Genomic DNA, 16,794 nt, shown 5'->3' with positions numbered 1-16,794 from the left:
ATATGAACTGTATGCTTGGCTATGAAGTCCATGTTTGTTGTTGCTTGAAAGAGATTTGTAATCCCTTGGACTAGTATTTGTCTGGACTACTAATCTGGTGAAACATGGAAAAGATTTGTAACCTGTGGAAAGGATTTGAACTATTTTTGTCTGGCCCACTAATTTCAATTGTATGAATGAGGGGTAACAAGGTGTGCATCTGGCGTTTATTAGTCATTTTCCTCGTTCAAAGCTCACTCTTACAATACTTGTACTTTAGTATGAATATTTGTATTTTAGTGGGAAAAAAAAGTTAGTATATTTAGTCACACAGGTGTTTGTGGTTGGTATAAATGCATATGACTAACAAGTTGCAAAGCTAATCTGTTTTCGTTTTCTAATGTATAGGCACATTAATTATTTTTTTTTTATTTGTAATATGGATCAAGAGTAACTTTTGTAGGTTCATGATGCCTTCTCGTTTGTTTATTTCTGCATTTTCTTACCTTTTTTTTTTTTTTTTGCATGTAAACTGATGCCATTAGGTTCTATTTATTCCAACTATACCTGGCAATTGGGCGGGTTTTTGGCGAGTTGATATTGAGTTTTTATTTAAATGGGTTATATCCAACCCGCCCAACTTTAAATCGGGTTAGTTTTGGGTTGGGTCATATTGGGTCATCTCAAACCCAAGACCCAAATATGATCCAATATATTAATTAATAGATTTTGATACATAAATTCTCTCAAATATATTTTTGCATACAAAAATTTTTTTTTCACACATTAAAACAATTTTGGTCCAAGTTGAATATAGCATGAAAAAATGTTATACCAATATTAAACAAGATCCGATCACGCCTTAACTAAATTGAAACTTGATAAGAGAGATACAATTCTCAACCAATTAGTTCAAATATCACTATCCAATTCATTTGAGATTTGTGACTTTTGGGTTCCTTTTATTCATTATTAAATAACCTCACTTTGCACTTTTTACACAATTATTGTGGTTGAATATCAATCTTGTCTTGTGATAAACCTTCATGTCAAGGGCCAAAAAAGGGCCAAAAAAAAGACGAAGAAGAAAGAAAATTGGACTCATGAATGATCTAATTGACAAATTTTAATTAATAATTGAGCATATTATGAAAGCAATTAAAAATTTGCCTGCATATTTTGCTAGATTTTTTAGGGACTAGTAAATGTTTAAAAACACGAGTTGCTAATAGAATCTCCCCATCCAAAAGATAACAATGGGAAAAAATATGTATATGTACATTAACATGCAGTTGAACAGTACCTTCACAATCCTAAAACCAATTAGTAAAGGAACAAGATGTGTATAGACTTGCAAGTCTGCTGTCTTAAAGGGAAAAAAAAAAAAAAACAGCACGCCCGATGCAGTTGACAAGAATGTGCCAAAATGCTTAAAGTTCAGAAAACGGTGGTGGATTGAAAATTCCCAGACAAGAGGCCTCCATTGTTTTTTTAAGTTGGGTAATGGGTACCCAACTTAATGACCTAAACTGTCCAAAATACATGTGGGCTTTTATTACCCAACACCCAATTAACCCAACCCAACCCAACCTCTTAAATTAGTAGGTGGGTTGGATGGGTTGTTGGGTTTTGGGTATAACTTGCAAATGACTCTAAGTTTCATCTTCACGCAAGGTATTGTATGGAACTCGTACTTGTCAAATAATTTCTTGGCATCATCTCCTTTGTTGAAAAACTCAAATATGTTCACGCACTCTTCATCAAATATTCCATAATATAATTTTTCCATCACCAACAAAATTTTCTAAAAGCACAAAATCATAATTATTAGCACCAAAATTTCCAGCATCACTATACTTTCGTTTTGATTGGTTCATGCCATCAATCCAACTAATTAAAGTAGAGATACAATTTTCACTTAATCTCACAACTTCATAATTGGTATTAACCAACTTCATTAATTAATTTTTCTCTTTAAATAATTTAGCAATACCAAAAATCAACAATTTCTGTCTCACCAATGTCTTCAATCGCCTCTTCAATTTCACCAATGACTTCATTTCATCTTTGTGGGCATCCATAATTTATGCAATTTTTTCTTTATCTGCCTCATTCAAAAATTCTTTTTAATAATTGCACCAAAGAATGCATGCAGCCTAGAATCATTAACTAAATCAAAATTTTCATAAATTTCTCTATCTTCTTTTTTATAGTATAAATTACAGGGTTCGAATTTAGGATCTCTCACTTACAATCCCTCCCCCCGAACCACCCAACTCATCCCTCTATTTACTTCCAAATTTCTCCATTATCTGTATACCAGTCTTAATCAAAATCTACTTTCCATGTATTACCAAATTTTGAAACATAACCATAATAAGGATCCATATCTATCACAAAGTCCAAAATATCTTGCTAAAAGATATGAGGCACATGAGAATAACAAATAAGCTTTTTGAAAAGCATCTCAAAAATTGATTTTCTCACAATTTGAAAAAAAAAATTTCTATCTTCTTTTTCTTTCTTTTTTTGTCATCTAATTTGCACGATATCATAAATAGTCTGTCCTAAATCGCATTAGTAAAGATAGCTTTACATTGGTTATCTCCGACATATGTGACCAGAACAATATCTAATATAAGTTGTCATCACACCAAATTTTTCGTCAGTAACCAATCTATACACAATGGATAAATAGGATCAAATGCCAACTAACCTGTTTGACGAAAGTATTCATCAGTAATATATCTCGGTTAATTTTTTGGACTCCACAAATTGCAACAAGTTCAACTTCAACGAGGAACTTAAGTTTGTTTGATTGTTGTTGTCAATTCCAATCACCAAAATTAACAACCCTGGTAGGGTATCCTTTTAAATCTCTACCAAACTACCAATTTTCCATCCTAATTGTCAATAACAAATCTTCTAACTTTGTTCCCTAATTTCGTGAACAAGCTCCATGATCAAAGCGCAGAGCTTTGAAACCACTTATTGGGACAAAAAAAAAGCACACAACGGAAACAATTTTGATACATATAAAAATATATGGGAGAAGTGGAGTTTATTATTAATCACACAAACAACAAGTACACCCGACTTTCATATTAAGGCTGGCATAAATCTAGGCAAAATTGCCTTTACAAACACCTGTCCTCTCATTTTTCTCAACCGATTACAATACTAAAACACCTTATATGTAGTACATAAGACTTTGGAAATTAAAAAACTACTAAAACACCAAACTACCAAACAGTTACTCTTACGTTAACCAAGTAAACTACTAAAATATCACTAGACTCGAACATCTAATTTAGAAATAGGAAACAATAACTATTAAGAAGACCCTCTTTTGGATGGCTTTATCTACAAACGACCACCATACCAATCTTAACATAACAAAATTCAGGTTTTAGAAATACTGTTCCTTTTCTTCTCCTTCTCTCTTCCTTCTCTTTGAAGAAAACTCTTTAACTAAAACTTCCTTCAACTCTCCCATAGAAAAGATTAGATTTTTCTGATCTTTTCTCATGGGAGGAGCCCTCTCTATAGTTTTTTTTTTTATTTGTGTGAATAAAATTTCTCTTAAGATTTTCTAGTGCTTCCCTCCTTAGGATTGTCTATGCGAGTTTTCTTCTCTCCTAAATTTTGTAGTGAGAGTTTTATTCTCTCTTAGGGATTCTTAGTGAGAGTTTTTGATAATCTTTTCATTTATCTTTTATTAGATTTGAGTTTTTTCAGATTTTGATTATCAGATTTGGAATTTTTTTGATCTATTCAGCAGATCTCACCATAATATCTGGGCTTGAAGCACTTAATCAGCAAATTTGCGCGAGTGGAAGCATGCACAAATGTTCGCGGAGTTACAATTTTTTTATCTTATTTTTTAAATTTGGAGCTTTACAATATAATTTTTATTGTTCTTCAGATTTGGAATATCCTTTCTTCATATATGTCTTTTGATATCTGTAGATGTTTGATGATGTAATTTCTGTCATTAGTGTGGATTTTAATGAAATTATGATATTTTATCAAAAAAAAACCTTAAAGTAGATTCAATTCTTTTGATGTAGATTACAAATCAAAACAATGTGACTTTATCCACCAATATTCCAACTATAAAATAAAGTCGTCCTTCCTTTAATTAGAGCTTGTCTGGATGTCGTTGTTTGTCACCCTCATTTGATTCCACCAACTTGGCCAATGCAATAGACATTACATAAATCATCAACCGCTATTAATTGATAGGCGTATTGCTCTTTCTACCCCTTGGTGGTTTTTGCCAGCCACATGATTCCGCCACATTAGCCCCCAATTTGTTTTTCTTTTTTTCCAAATAATTAGTAGTCAGTGATGTTTAGGGCTGTTCATATACACCTCAGATTAATCTACGTGCTTAATTCATCAAGCCTTGCCATATTGCTATGATCAATTATATAACATGCTTCAATTTAGATTAGCAAAAGAAACTTATCTTTGCAATCATTCATGACCTGAATGTGAATGATTCGAATTATTCATCCCAAGTCTTTTTTGTGAATCATTTCTAGGGATTGCCAAAAGATATTTGACTAGAAATATTCTTGTCGTTACTTTCACTCATATTCGACAAAAAAGTGGATTCTAGTTCCAAGTAAATTAAGTGTGTGCATTATTTTTTCACTTTACTCCTTGCGAGTTGAGCAATTCCCTAACACAATTAGCCAACAATTTAAAAGGTACATGAAAGAAAATTATTTTCATAGGAGATGGTGGGTGGTGAATCCAATAAAATAAAATTTCTTACTCAACAAAAATACAAATTTATAAATAGCAGTGAGTAAGGTCGTATTTACAGGGACTAGTGAATTTATTTTCTTCACAAAATCAGGAATTAAGAGGGAAGTTTTGAGAAACTACACCACACAATAATATAAAAGAAATTAATAATGAACAATGAAGTAAAACTAAATCAATGAAAACAATCCTTGTAGCCAAAGGAGTAATTTCACCTTTTGATTTAATCAATTGATTGTTGATGCAAAAATCAATTTATATATTCACAAATAAATTGGTTATGATAGTCAATATGGTCTGATTCTTTGCCTTTCTTTACTTTCTCAATAATTAAAACAAACTCTTTAATTACTTCTCTTGCCAACAGACAATTATAAACAAGCTCTTAGGATTTAATCTACCGACAACATTAAGGTTAGAAAAGTCATCGATTCTATCCAACAAACTCATGATTTTGTTCATTTAGATTGGATTGTACATTTTCCCGACACAAAACCAACTATGCCAATTGTCACAAATATTAAAATTATCAAACAATTATGGAATTGACATTTTAATTGGCATTAGATCATCTAGTTAATTAAATATCGAACCATTGATATTAAACAACATAACCATGAGCAGTTAATTTAGGAAATATAAAAATATTCATGAATACACAAAATAGTAAGAATAAATTCTTTCTCACAATTTTTTCTGAACCAAAGCATTAATTATCCTTCAACTAGAAACCAGTCAAGAAAAATAAAAATAGAGCTAGAGTTTTTGTTCTCGAGAGGAGAGAGAAAGTAGATAAGATAGTTGTTGAAGAAGTTTTATCAAAAACATAAGAACATGTTTAAAACTCCTAAACATTATACTTCACATAAACAGAATCAATCGTGGCCTCCATGATTCTTCAAGAGATAACTTCTCATAACCTTGAAATTTCCTTACCAAACGTGCCACGTTCTTTTTCAACAAATCTTCTGAAATTTTCTCTTTTAAACATAGTTTAATCATGAATCCTGAATTCAACACAAAAAAAAAAAAACAAATTATGAGAAGAATCAGTGAATTAGCATCTTGCCAAAATTAAGAACCCTAAATTCAACACAAAAGACAAAGTATGAGAAGGATCAGTGAATTAGCATAATAATTTTCCAAAATTAAGAAAAGAAAAGTCCAAATAAAGCACCTATTAAATTCACTATCAGGAGAAGAGGACAGTCTTCCAGTCGTCTTAAAATTTCCTGAATATTGAAAACAACCACTGAGAATGCAGTAACATTTAGCAGCTGGACGAGCCAGCAGTTTATCTCTAAAGCCAAAAGACTTGTCAAGTTGTCATGTGACAGAAGCAAGCATGTGCAATTTATATTCTGTTTCTTCAAAGTTCCAAAACTATTAAAATTGTCTCCTACTGATTATATTATCCCTTTGGCCAAACGCCATGCAACACTTGTTTTAGGCATTTCACTGTTCTCAACTTCGTGATTTGACCATCTCTTTTTCATTAGTCAAATTTGTCTCAACTTTTTTGCGCACGTCATGTTGATATCACCTTTCTTCTTACCTATCAACTAGGAGCACTAAATATTTTTCTAGAATGTTAACAAAACATGCTAGAAGGCCAGTCGTCACCATGGTATATTTCTTTTTGGCAAGACTAATAGATTTCTCAAGTACACAAGAAGAGGGGGGGGGGTGGGTGGGTTAGGTGACTAGAAGGGAATAAGTCAATATCAATAGCTGTAAGGAAGCACCAAAACGAGGGATTTCAGGCACAACCTCAACTTAAATGCTCCCAAAACACAAAAAACCCTATCGGAAAGCATCAATAATAGGTCTGTCAATCGGGCCTAATGAGTCGGATTTTGATGAGTTCAAACTTAACTCATTTAATTTGAATCATTTTCAGATTTCGGGCTATGAGTTTCGGGTTCGTAAATGTGAAACTCATACTCAACTCACATAATATTCGGGTTGTGAGCCTTAATTGGGTTTAGCCCAAACTCACTTATTACTCCTTAATTTTCTTAATATAATTACTATAACTATTAAGTTGTAAAACTAATTTAACATTTACAAGACTATAATATTAAAACTAAACATGAACAAATAATAGTTCTTAAAACGTATATAAACCAAAATTTTTTCAACAATATTTATATTTAATCCATTCAAAATGCATGAAAAATAGTAATAAAACATGCGATCATAAGCCAATACATCTTTAAAAGTTGAAACTTTTTTTATAATCTTGTGATTTAAATCCAAATATGCTTGATGATTTTTGTGTTTGTAGACAAAAAAAAATCAACCAATATTATGCCAATACAAAAATTTACTCAACCAATAAGAAAAATTAGAGATTTAGTTATGCATTACCAATATTGGCTCTCAAGAAAGCTCATGAAAGAGTTTTTAGATGTATTTTTGTGTTTTGTAATTTATGTATATATTTAGTATTTAGTAATAATATATTTGGATGTATAATTATACATAATATCAAAATATAAATATTATATATATAGGTAATTAAAGGACCGGGCCTATATCGGGTTTGAACCTAATAAGGCCCAAGCTCGGCTCACATTTAATTTGGACCTAATTTTTAGGTTCAGACTCAGATCTGCTCACTAAATGATCGGGTTCATCGGGCTTTCTGTCGGGCCGAGCGAGCCAAGCTCGGATTGGCCCAGCCCCACTGACAGTCCTAATCAATAAGCGCAATAGAAGTATGTTGTATACACTGAACTCTAATCCCTTATGTGCCATCAAGCCATCTTGTTCTTAGCTGGTATAGGTAATAATTAATGTCAGAAACTCAAATTTTGTCCTTGTCTTTTTACCTTTATTTCTTGCCTCAAAATAATATGAACCGTGGTCCTGCGTCCATTTTCTTTGCTTTTAGCCTTACATATTCCAGCAAAACTTTCTGAACTTTAGTGCAATCTTTCTTTTGACATACAATAATTAGGCAACCATGTGAAAGTTTTTGGACTCCGTAGCACTGTTTGAGGTCAAGGTTGAAAGGAAAACACTAATGATTGTTTTTGAGCAGTGTTGGGGAGATGTGATGGTCCTGCTTTACTGCAATACCACATTTTGATTTTGGATGGACAAAATTTATGAATATTGGCCTTCATATTTAACATTTAACATGTGCCCTGGATATCTGTCTATGAAAATTTTGAGCTAAATATTCCCACTCGTTCTTTTCTCCTAAACAATCCCTACCTATGACTTTTGAGCTTTGGATCCATTTGTCAAGTTCTACAGTGAATTGCGCTGTTTACGATGCCATTGAAATAATTGCCCATGGATGACTCACATCAGCCATGTCTATATTGTTTCCTGCCATTTCAGCTCTCAAGCAGAAATGTTCCTGCTGGCCACTTGATTGCCTTGCTGGCTAGTGCATATTGATAATGTAGATTTGCTGTTCTAGCGATCTATTGGCTCCATCAAATTTTGTTGTTATCTTTACTGAGATTCCATCACACGTTCTTATGCAGGAGAGGGATGCTAGTATTTTCTTCTCTTGTAAGGTCCATTTCTCTGTCGCCCTCTCTTTTATTGCGGTCCTCCTCGTCAAATTCGCAAGAATGATTGAATTTTGAGCCGGCCAGCTTGCACATGTACTAATCCAACTATCTTATTTACAATAGGGATAATTTCAGAAACCTCCCCTGAGGTTTCTGACATTTACACTTACCTCCCCTGTAGTTTGAACAATTACACTGACCTCCCCTGAGGTTACTAATCCTTTACAAATTCAGTCCAAATGATTAAAATATTATTTTAGAGAGTGAAATTAGAATTTTGTACCTGATTTATCCTTTGTGCCACATATCCAATGAATAACAAAGTATTACAAATTAATTAACAATTATTAAATTTTAACGAGCGTAGTTTATAGGCAAATACGTATTGCCTTTTTAAAGTACCAGCTCTTTACATGTATTTTACTTTCAAACATTTACTTTATCACAAATATTTATTCTCAAATACAGATTTGTATTTACTCTCAAATATTTAATTTTTGTTAAACACAAAACCTACCAGTTTTTCTTCCGTAGAAATATTAATATAATATAACACTTTTTCAATTTCAGTTATAAATATTTATGTATTTAACATAAATTAAATGATTCAGGATAAAATATCCATAAAGAGCCAATACTTTACTCATGTAATGGATGAAAGTCATAAAAAATTAATAGTTTATGAGGCCATTTATTTTTTTAAAAATATTTAATTTATATTAAATAGATAACCTACTAATTTTTTTTGCAAGAATATTACTTTAACAGTTTTTAATTTTTAATTACAAATGTTAATATATTTATCATAAATTAAATATTTGAAAATAAAATATCTGTAAAGAGCCGATACTTTAAATAGGATATCCGTATTTGCCTATAAACTACACTATTTAAAGTAAGGAGTATAGTTTATTGATTTAAGTTAAGGAGTGTAATTTATTGATTTAAGTAAGGAGTGTAGTTTATAGGTAAATACGCATAACTTATTTAAAGTACCGGCTCTTTACAAGTATTTTATTTTTAAATATTTAATTTACAATAAATATATCAATATTTGTAATTAAAAATTAAAAGGTGTTACAATAATATTCTTGTAAAAAGAAAATCGATAGGTTATCTATTTAATATAAATTAAAATTAAAAAAAAAAAAGAAATGGCCTATAAAATGTTAATTTTTTATGACTTTCATCCATTACATGAGTAAAGTATTAGTTCTTTATGACTATTTTATTCTGAATCATTTAATTTATGTTAAATACATGAATATTTGTAACTGAAATTGAAAAAATGTTATATTAATATTTCTACGGAAGAAAAACTGGTAGGTTTTGTGTTTAACAAAAATTAAATATTTGAGAGTAAATACAAATCTGTATTTGAGAATAAATATTTGTGATAAAGTAAATGTTTGAAAGTAAAATACATGTAAAGAGTTGGTACTTTAAATAGGCAATATGTATTTGCCTATAAACTACGCTCGTTAAAGTTTATTAATTGTTAATTAATTTGTAATACTTTGCCATTCATTGGACATGTGGCATAAAGGACAAATCAGGTACAAAATTCTAATTTCACTCTCTAAAATAATATTTTAATCATTTGGACTGAATTTGTAAAGGATTAGTAACCTCAGGGGAGGTCATTGTAATTGTTCAAACCACAGTGGAGGTAAGTGTAAATGTCAGAAATCTCAGGGGAGGTAAGTGTAATTGTTCAAACCCATCGGGGTTTGTTTGGATTGCTTCATATTTCCCCAATTTTATTTGCTTACATCATCTTTATAATTTCCAATACACCTTTTTATCTTCCCAATATCTTTTTATCTCACATACATCACATCACAAAAAATGCTACAGTAAACATATCTCAAATAATCCAAATAACTTACAATCCAAACAGACCGCTTCCATCAAATTTTGTTGTTATCTTTACTGAGATTCCATCACACGTTCTTATGCAGGAGAGGGATGCTAGTATTTTCTTCTCTTGTAAGGTCCATTTCTCTGTCGCCCTCTCTTTTATTGCGGTCCTCCTCGTCAAATTCGCAAGAATGATTGAATTTTGAGCCTGCCAGCTTGCACATGTACTAATCCAACTAACTTATTTACAATAATGTCGTATCATAAATATAGTGTCTACCAGCCTCCAGATCTCAAGTCCCAATTCCTCATGGCAATCCCTTCATTGACCCAAAACTCTTCTTCCTACATTGAAGGTGGTGATGAACAAACATTGTTTAACAAAGAAAAAGAAGATGACAGTGATCAAATCCTCTCTGTGCTCCCTAGGGAAAGAGGGTGGTTAAGTGAGCACTTTCACTTGTACCAAGGTTTTTGGTGTCCCACCATAGTTCTCAAGGGACTCCTAATTCTCCAGAAACATTTTCGGGCACAACCAAGTGACATTCTCCTGGCCACATATCCAAAATCGGGAACAACCTGGTTAAAGGCACTTCTTTTTACCATAACAAATCGTACATGTATCAGTCATCCCGATCAAAATCCTTTGCTAACGGCAAACCCTCATGAACTGGTTCCCACGCTGGAATTATATGCCGCCGCGAATCCTGTAAACCCAAAGCCACCCAATTCTCTCATGCACACTCACATTCCTTACAACTCTTTACCAGAATCAACAAAATCTCCAGGCTGCCATATTGTTTATGTTTATCGAGACCCGAAGGATGTGTTAGTGTCATGGTGGCACTTTGTCAACAAGCTGAAACCCGAAGCAGAGCCACGAATTTCATTAGCAGAGGCATTTGAAAAGTTCTCTAAAGGTGCTTTACCATTTGGACCATACTGGAATCATGTGTTGGGTTATTGGAAAGCAAGTATAGAATGGCCTGAAAGAGTATTCTTTCTTAGATATGAAGACTTGAAGAAAGAGCCTTGCTTCCATACAAAGAGATTAGCAAAATTCTTGGGGCAGCCTTTCACCACAGACAAAGAAGGTGAAAGCCTGGTGAGTAAAGTGGTAGAGTTCTGTAGTTTTAAGAATCTGAGCAATTTGGATGTGAATAAAACAGGATCACACTCGGTGGTCGGGTTTCGGGTCATAGAAAACAAGACCTTTTTCAGGGAAGGTCAGGTTGGTGATTCCCAAAACTATCTTGAAAGAGAAATGATGGATCATTTGGATCAAGTTACTGAAGAAAGTTTTAAGAAATTTCATTTGAAGGCGTTTTCCTCTGAGGATGATGAGAAGTCAGAGGTGTCTACTGCCATGTGATTTTAGACAAGGAAAATTGTGCATCCGCGTAATTGTCCAGTGCCACTATCTCCTGCAGCAACAGGAACATGAGAATGTCATTGTGGAACACCAGAATGCCATTTCCAATTAGGATAAGAGCAAAGCTGTTGACAAAATAAACCAAGTGTGGAAGAACCTATTTACTTATTTACTAGTTTTATTAGAGGCAGATTTCAACGGTTAAGTTATTTAGGAGTTTGTGTTTTATTTGATAATTTCTTATTTTACAAGTCCGAGAAAGTTATAGATAGAACATTTGTTGAGGTATTTTCTTAAGAAAGTCCAAAAACATCGATAAGATTTTATTATGGTGTGATTTTGTTCCATTATTTGAGATTTCAATAATAGTGTGTGTTATTTATTTTCTTCTCTCTTTCATAAATATTTTGACTGATTATTTTATCTCTTCAGTATACATTAATTATTACTAAAACCCAAAATTTGGATTCTACAATTAGTATCAGAGCCAAACTACAAGATTAGTCCTAAGCGTTTCCAATGTCCAAAAATTAAGGCATAGGGTTTGCTAAAAAATATTGAGTTGATTGAGTTAGGCATGAGGTTGGTCCTGAAATACGTAGTTGGTGAAGAATTCGACCATAAGATTGGTCAATTGTCAAATTGCTACAGATGTCATGATAGAAATTAGAGAAGAATTGGTTGTCAGATTGAAGGATTTGATTGGTTAATCAACTAGAAAAACCAAGAAAACTTGACAAAAGAGACATAAAAATTTTATTTAGGCATATGAATTGTTAAATAAAGGCAGAATTTTTTAAAAATTTGGTTGATGATGAAAAGTTTTCTATTTCGACTCCTATAATCACAAATAGATACATATTTTAGTTGAATTTTATAGGTGAAAAAATATCTAGAGTTGATTGATAGTGTGAAGTTCTTTTTACTAATTATGGCGGTGGAATTTTTCAATTATTTGGTGGTGATAATTTTGCTAAGAAAGCAGTCTATGATATTCTATGTTTCAGCACTTATATTGATGGTAAATATGGTGACTCTAAAGATGAATGAATTTATATGAATGAGTATTTTGATCAAGAAAAAATTGCTGAAAATTATTTGCAAAATACAAAGTTGATAAAATAAACCAAGTCTAGAAGAACCCCTTTATTTATTTACTAGATTTATTGGAGTGAGGTTTTTAGTAGTTATGTTATTTAGGAGTTTGTGTCTTATTTGGTAATTTCTTATGCAAGTGAATTCTTATTTTACAAGTCTCAATAAGTTATAAGTAGGATATTAGTTGAGGTATTTTCTTAAGAGAATCCAAAAGGGTCGATAAGGTTTTATTGTGGTGTGATTTTCTCCCATTGTTTGAGATTTTAATAATAGTGTGTATTATTTATTTTCTTTTCTTCCACCTAAATATTTTGAGTGATTATTTTATCCCTTCAATTCTATAATCCTGAATGCACTAATTTTTATTAGAACCTTAAATTTAGATTCTACAAAAGCTATTAGAAAACTATAAAGAGGAGATTTGAAGTGTCAAAAACTTGCTCATGCTGTTCAAGGTGTTAGGTGTTATAGTTTATTTCTAAGAGTGTCAAGGATATTGGTCAATGATTTGAATCATTTTAATGAAGGAGCATTTTAAACCAACATGTGTCAATTTGTATTATCAAGTCATCTCATCTCCCTTTCCCATCGTTATCCTTAATCAAAATAAGAGACTGAAATACTACCATTTTCAACAAAGAAATGTTAATTTAATACTTGGATTAATTTCACATACCTCCCTTGAGGTTTTTAACAATTGCAGAAAACTCTCCTCAAGTTCTAAAAATTACACTTACCTCCCCTACTTTCACTATTTAAGTAACATTCTAGACCCAAAAGACTATACTTTTTCTCAAAATTTCTATAATGCCCTTGAGTTATAATTCACAACAAAAATGTAAAGGAAAAAAAACAGTTTACAATCTTTATTTCATTTATCTTTACTTGCTACTATTATTACTTACCCATCAACATCCAAATCACCATTAAATAAATACTTATCTTTGTTCTAATATTCCTCTTTTACCTAAAAATTTCTGATACAGTCTATTGTATCAACTATAAACTCTACATCACATACCCACAATTTCATATCAATATCAAACTTTACTTAATACGAAACAATATTCATCAATATCCCTAAATTTCAATTCCATGATTGCTATCTTTTTTAATACAAAATAATCTAAACGATCATTGTTAATATCAATATTCAATATACTCCATTGGCACAGAGTTCAAAATCAATCAAATTCTCTCTATACGAATAACACCAATAATTGTAAATCAAAAATAGAAATACAATATAGTTATAAATATATACCAAGAACACATTTTTTCATGACAACCATAACAGTATAACCTATATTTAGTTCTTATTCCATTTCTTATCCTTAATTTTTATTTTTTTTAGCACAATCACTATCTTTATTTCCATCTAGTTTGATAATGAAATTAGCGCTCAATTTGTTATTTAACAATTTCAATTTGATAATACCTATCAAAAATTGGAAACAAAAATGGGTGCAAGGAAACTATTTAATAATAATGAAAAATTGAAAATTGGGAATAGATACCAAGATATGTAAGTATTGGTGGCTTGGTATGTATGGTGATTTTATTAGTGATGACAGTACATGTCTAGTTGATAATAATAAATAAATGAGTTTGAAAGAAAAATAGATACAGAAGGAAGAGAATAGATAGTTAAATGGGAAAGACTGTGGTTTGAATTATTGGTTAATAATAGATGAGAGAGATTTAATATTTGATAGAGTTTTTCAATAAATTGACAATTAATGAAGGGCATTGTTATCTTTTTATCACACCAGGAGAGGTCTTTGTAATTATATAAACCTCAAGGGAGTCGAGTGAAATTGTCGAAAACCTCTGGGAAAGTTTCTAAAATTATCCCTTAATACTTTGATGAGTAGCATATTAACTGAAACAAACAGTATCTAGTAGGGTTAATTGCAACATGCACCCTAATTTTTACCGCCTAAACTATGACTTTTAGTACCCTAAACAAGAAGGTAGGATAAGCGCAAAGGATCTTCTGTCTCACATCCTGTGCCACATTCTGTCCCACTTTTTATTATATTGCTATTTCTCCTTCATAAACATCATGTTTTAATTCTTTTTTGTTTTTTTAAGATCCAATAACTATTAATTGAGTAATACACAAAATTTAACAAATTCAAAAAATTAAAATGCATAAAAAAATGAGATTTTTTACTAATTTTCTGCTGTATTTTTTAATTTTCTTTTATATATTACTTTTTTGAAGCTGTTGTATTTATTTTGTACTGAATTAATAGTTATCGGATCTTAAAAAAATAAAAAAGAATTAAAATATGATGTTTATGAAGGAGAAATAGCAATATAATAAAAAGTGGGATAGAGAGTGGCACAAGATGTGGGACAGAAGATCCGTTGTGTAGGATAAGGCATTCCAGAATCCAAAGTTACCGGGGAAACTTGAACTAGCCCCTTCTACCCCTGATGATTTTTCTAGCATGGTTTCGGTGTACTAATTACATTAATTAGTACACATCACAATAATGGTCAAAATTAATTTGCTTACATCATAAATACAATTTTCAACACACCTTTTTATCTTTCCAATTATCTTTTTATCTTACAGGCATCACATCACAAAAAATGCTATAGTAATTATTCCAAATAATATTTCAAATAATTACCTATCCAAACACACTCATACTCTTGAGGCAGATAATTACCTATTCCAAATATATCACCTTGGCATTGTTCCTTCTAGGAAACAAGGTTGTATTCTTTTTTCGGTTGAGGCAGATATTTAGAGATGGGATGATGATTCAAGAGTAGAGGTGGCAAATCAACCCACTTAACTAAATTTACTCATACCCGCCCATGAATAGATGGGTATGGGTAGCTTAAATTTTTGTATATGGGTATAAATGGGTTACCCAATAATATCCATTTAACTTGGACACCATCTCCACCGTCCACGTGGCGCTCCAAGAGTAACATGGGCCGCTGCACTTTTTGATGACGTGGCCGAAGGCCATTGGACGCCCGGGAGAGGCCGGGCCCACAAGGATGCACAGTGCCTATTGGGTCGACTTGCACCACCAGGCCGGGGACACGTGTCGGCCATCCCGACACGGGCGGGAATGTTCGAATTCAGGGTCGTGAGGGACTGCGGCATGGAGCACGTAGTACTGCTGGGCATGTACTTCGCACTACGCATAGGGAGCCCTCGATTCATCTGCGAATTGGACCTGCTGTTCAGGGCAGTCGAGGAGCTGAAGGGAACCCTATCGGATTCAGAGGACTGTGCGGATGATGCCAGCTCCACCGGGAGCAGCTGACCTTCTTCGGTAGAAGAAGTGGACTGATGAGGATGATCGGAACCCCCGGACTCGGGAACAAGCTTCCATGGGATGATGAAGTGGACCCCACACGCATAGGGATATAGGTCACAAGAAATCACGGATCCAAAGTGGATCTTCACGTTCAAAATGACATGCTTAGTCGATTTCCAGTTCGACTTGGACCTTCTATTATTATGGAGATGGACCTGTGTGGTCTGTTATCAGGTCCAATAACATTTTGAGTGGCCCAATGGATTAAGAACGAAGGAACGCGTTGGCCCTGTGGGAAGCGAGCCACGTATGGTTCTGGTGGCTTCTGGAATATTCTGTCGAAATTGTTCGACAACTTGTCGTAATGAATAATGAACGATCGAGGATCGCCTTTCTTGATGATATTGAGGACATTTCCCTTATCTTCCCCGGCAAGCGCAACGACATACACCTCGCCTGTAAGACACTCGGGGCGGACATGTGGACGGTGGATAGGGGGGCCACATCATCATCCAAAGGATAATTGGACGGTTGAGATTTACTCAACCCAATATTGGGGCCCGCGAGGATGCACAGTGCCTATACCCATTTTACCCAATCCAAATCCGCCCAAGTCAACCATTTTGACACCTCTATTCAAGAGGTACAAATCCAAGATATAACTTTTGTTATTTCATTGACGAGGAAAAATAAAATGTTTTGAAAATGACATGGATGTCTACAGAATTAAAGAGAACATTGGGTGCCAATTAACTTTTTGCTTCTAGGACAGCTACAGAAAAGAAGTCGAAATCCACTTCTCAGTTTCATTATCTGCAAATGGTTTGGATGTTAGCTATTTCTTTTTTCGGTTCTTAATCTTTGAGCAAAATAGAGGTACACGACACCAAGAGTG

General features: G+C 32.8%; 1 protein-coding gene across 1 annotated transcript; it reads left to right on the top strand.

The window, feature by feature from the left end:
• The first annotated feature begins 10,395 nt into the window (after positions 1-10,395).
• Positions 10,396-11,514, top strand: LOC113759520 (cytosolic sulfotransferase 12-like). The gene has a single exon (XM_027302096.1). The coding sequence runs from the start codon at positions 10,396-10,398 to the stop codon at positions 11,512-11,514; it is 1,119 nt and encodes a 372-aa protein (XP_027157897.1).
• The last annotated feature ends 5,280 nt before the right edge of the window (positions 11,515-16,794 follow it).

Source organism: Coffea eugenioides, chromosome 2 (genome assembly GCF_003713205.1).
Source record: "Coffea eugenioides isolate CCC68of chromosome 2, Ceug_1.0, whole genome shotgun sequence".
NCBI classification, from domain to species: Eukaryota; Viridiplantae; Streptophyta; class Magnoliopsida; order Gentianales; family Rubiaceae; genus Coffea; species Coffea eugenioides.
This window is presented reverse-complemented; position numbering and strand designations above follow the sequence as displayed.

Coding starts and splice junctions, on each gene's coding strand:
- LOC113759520 (XM_027302096.1), top strand. CDS start 10,396: ATGTCGTATCATAAATATAGTGTCTACCAGCCTCCAGATCTCAAGTCC.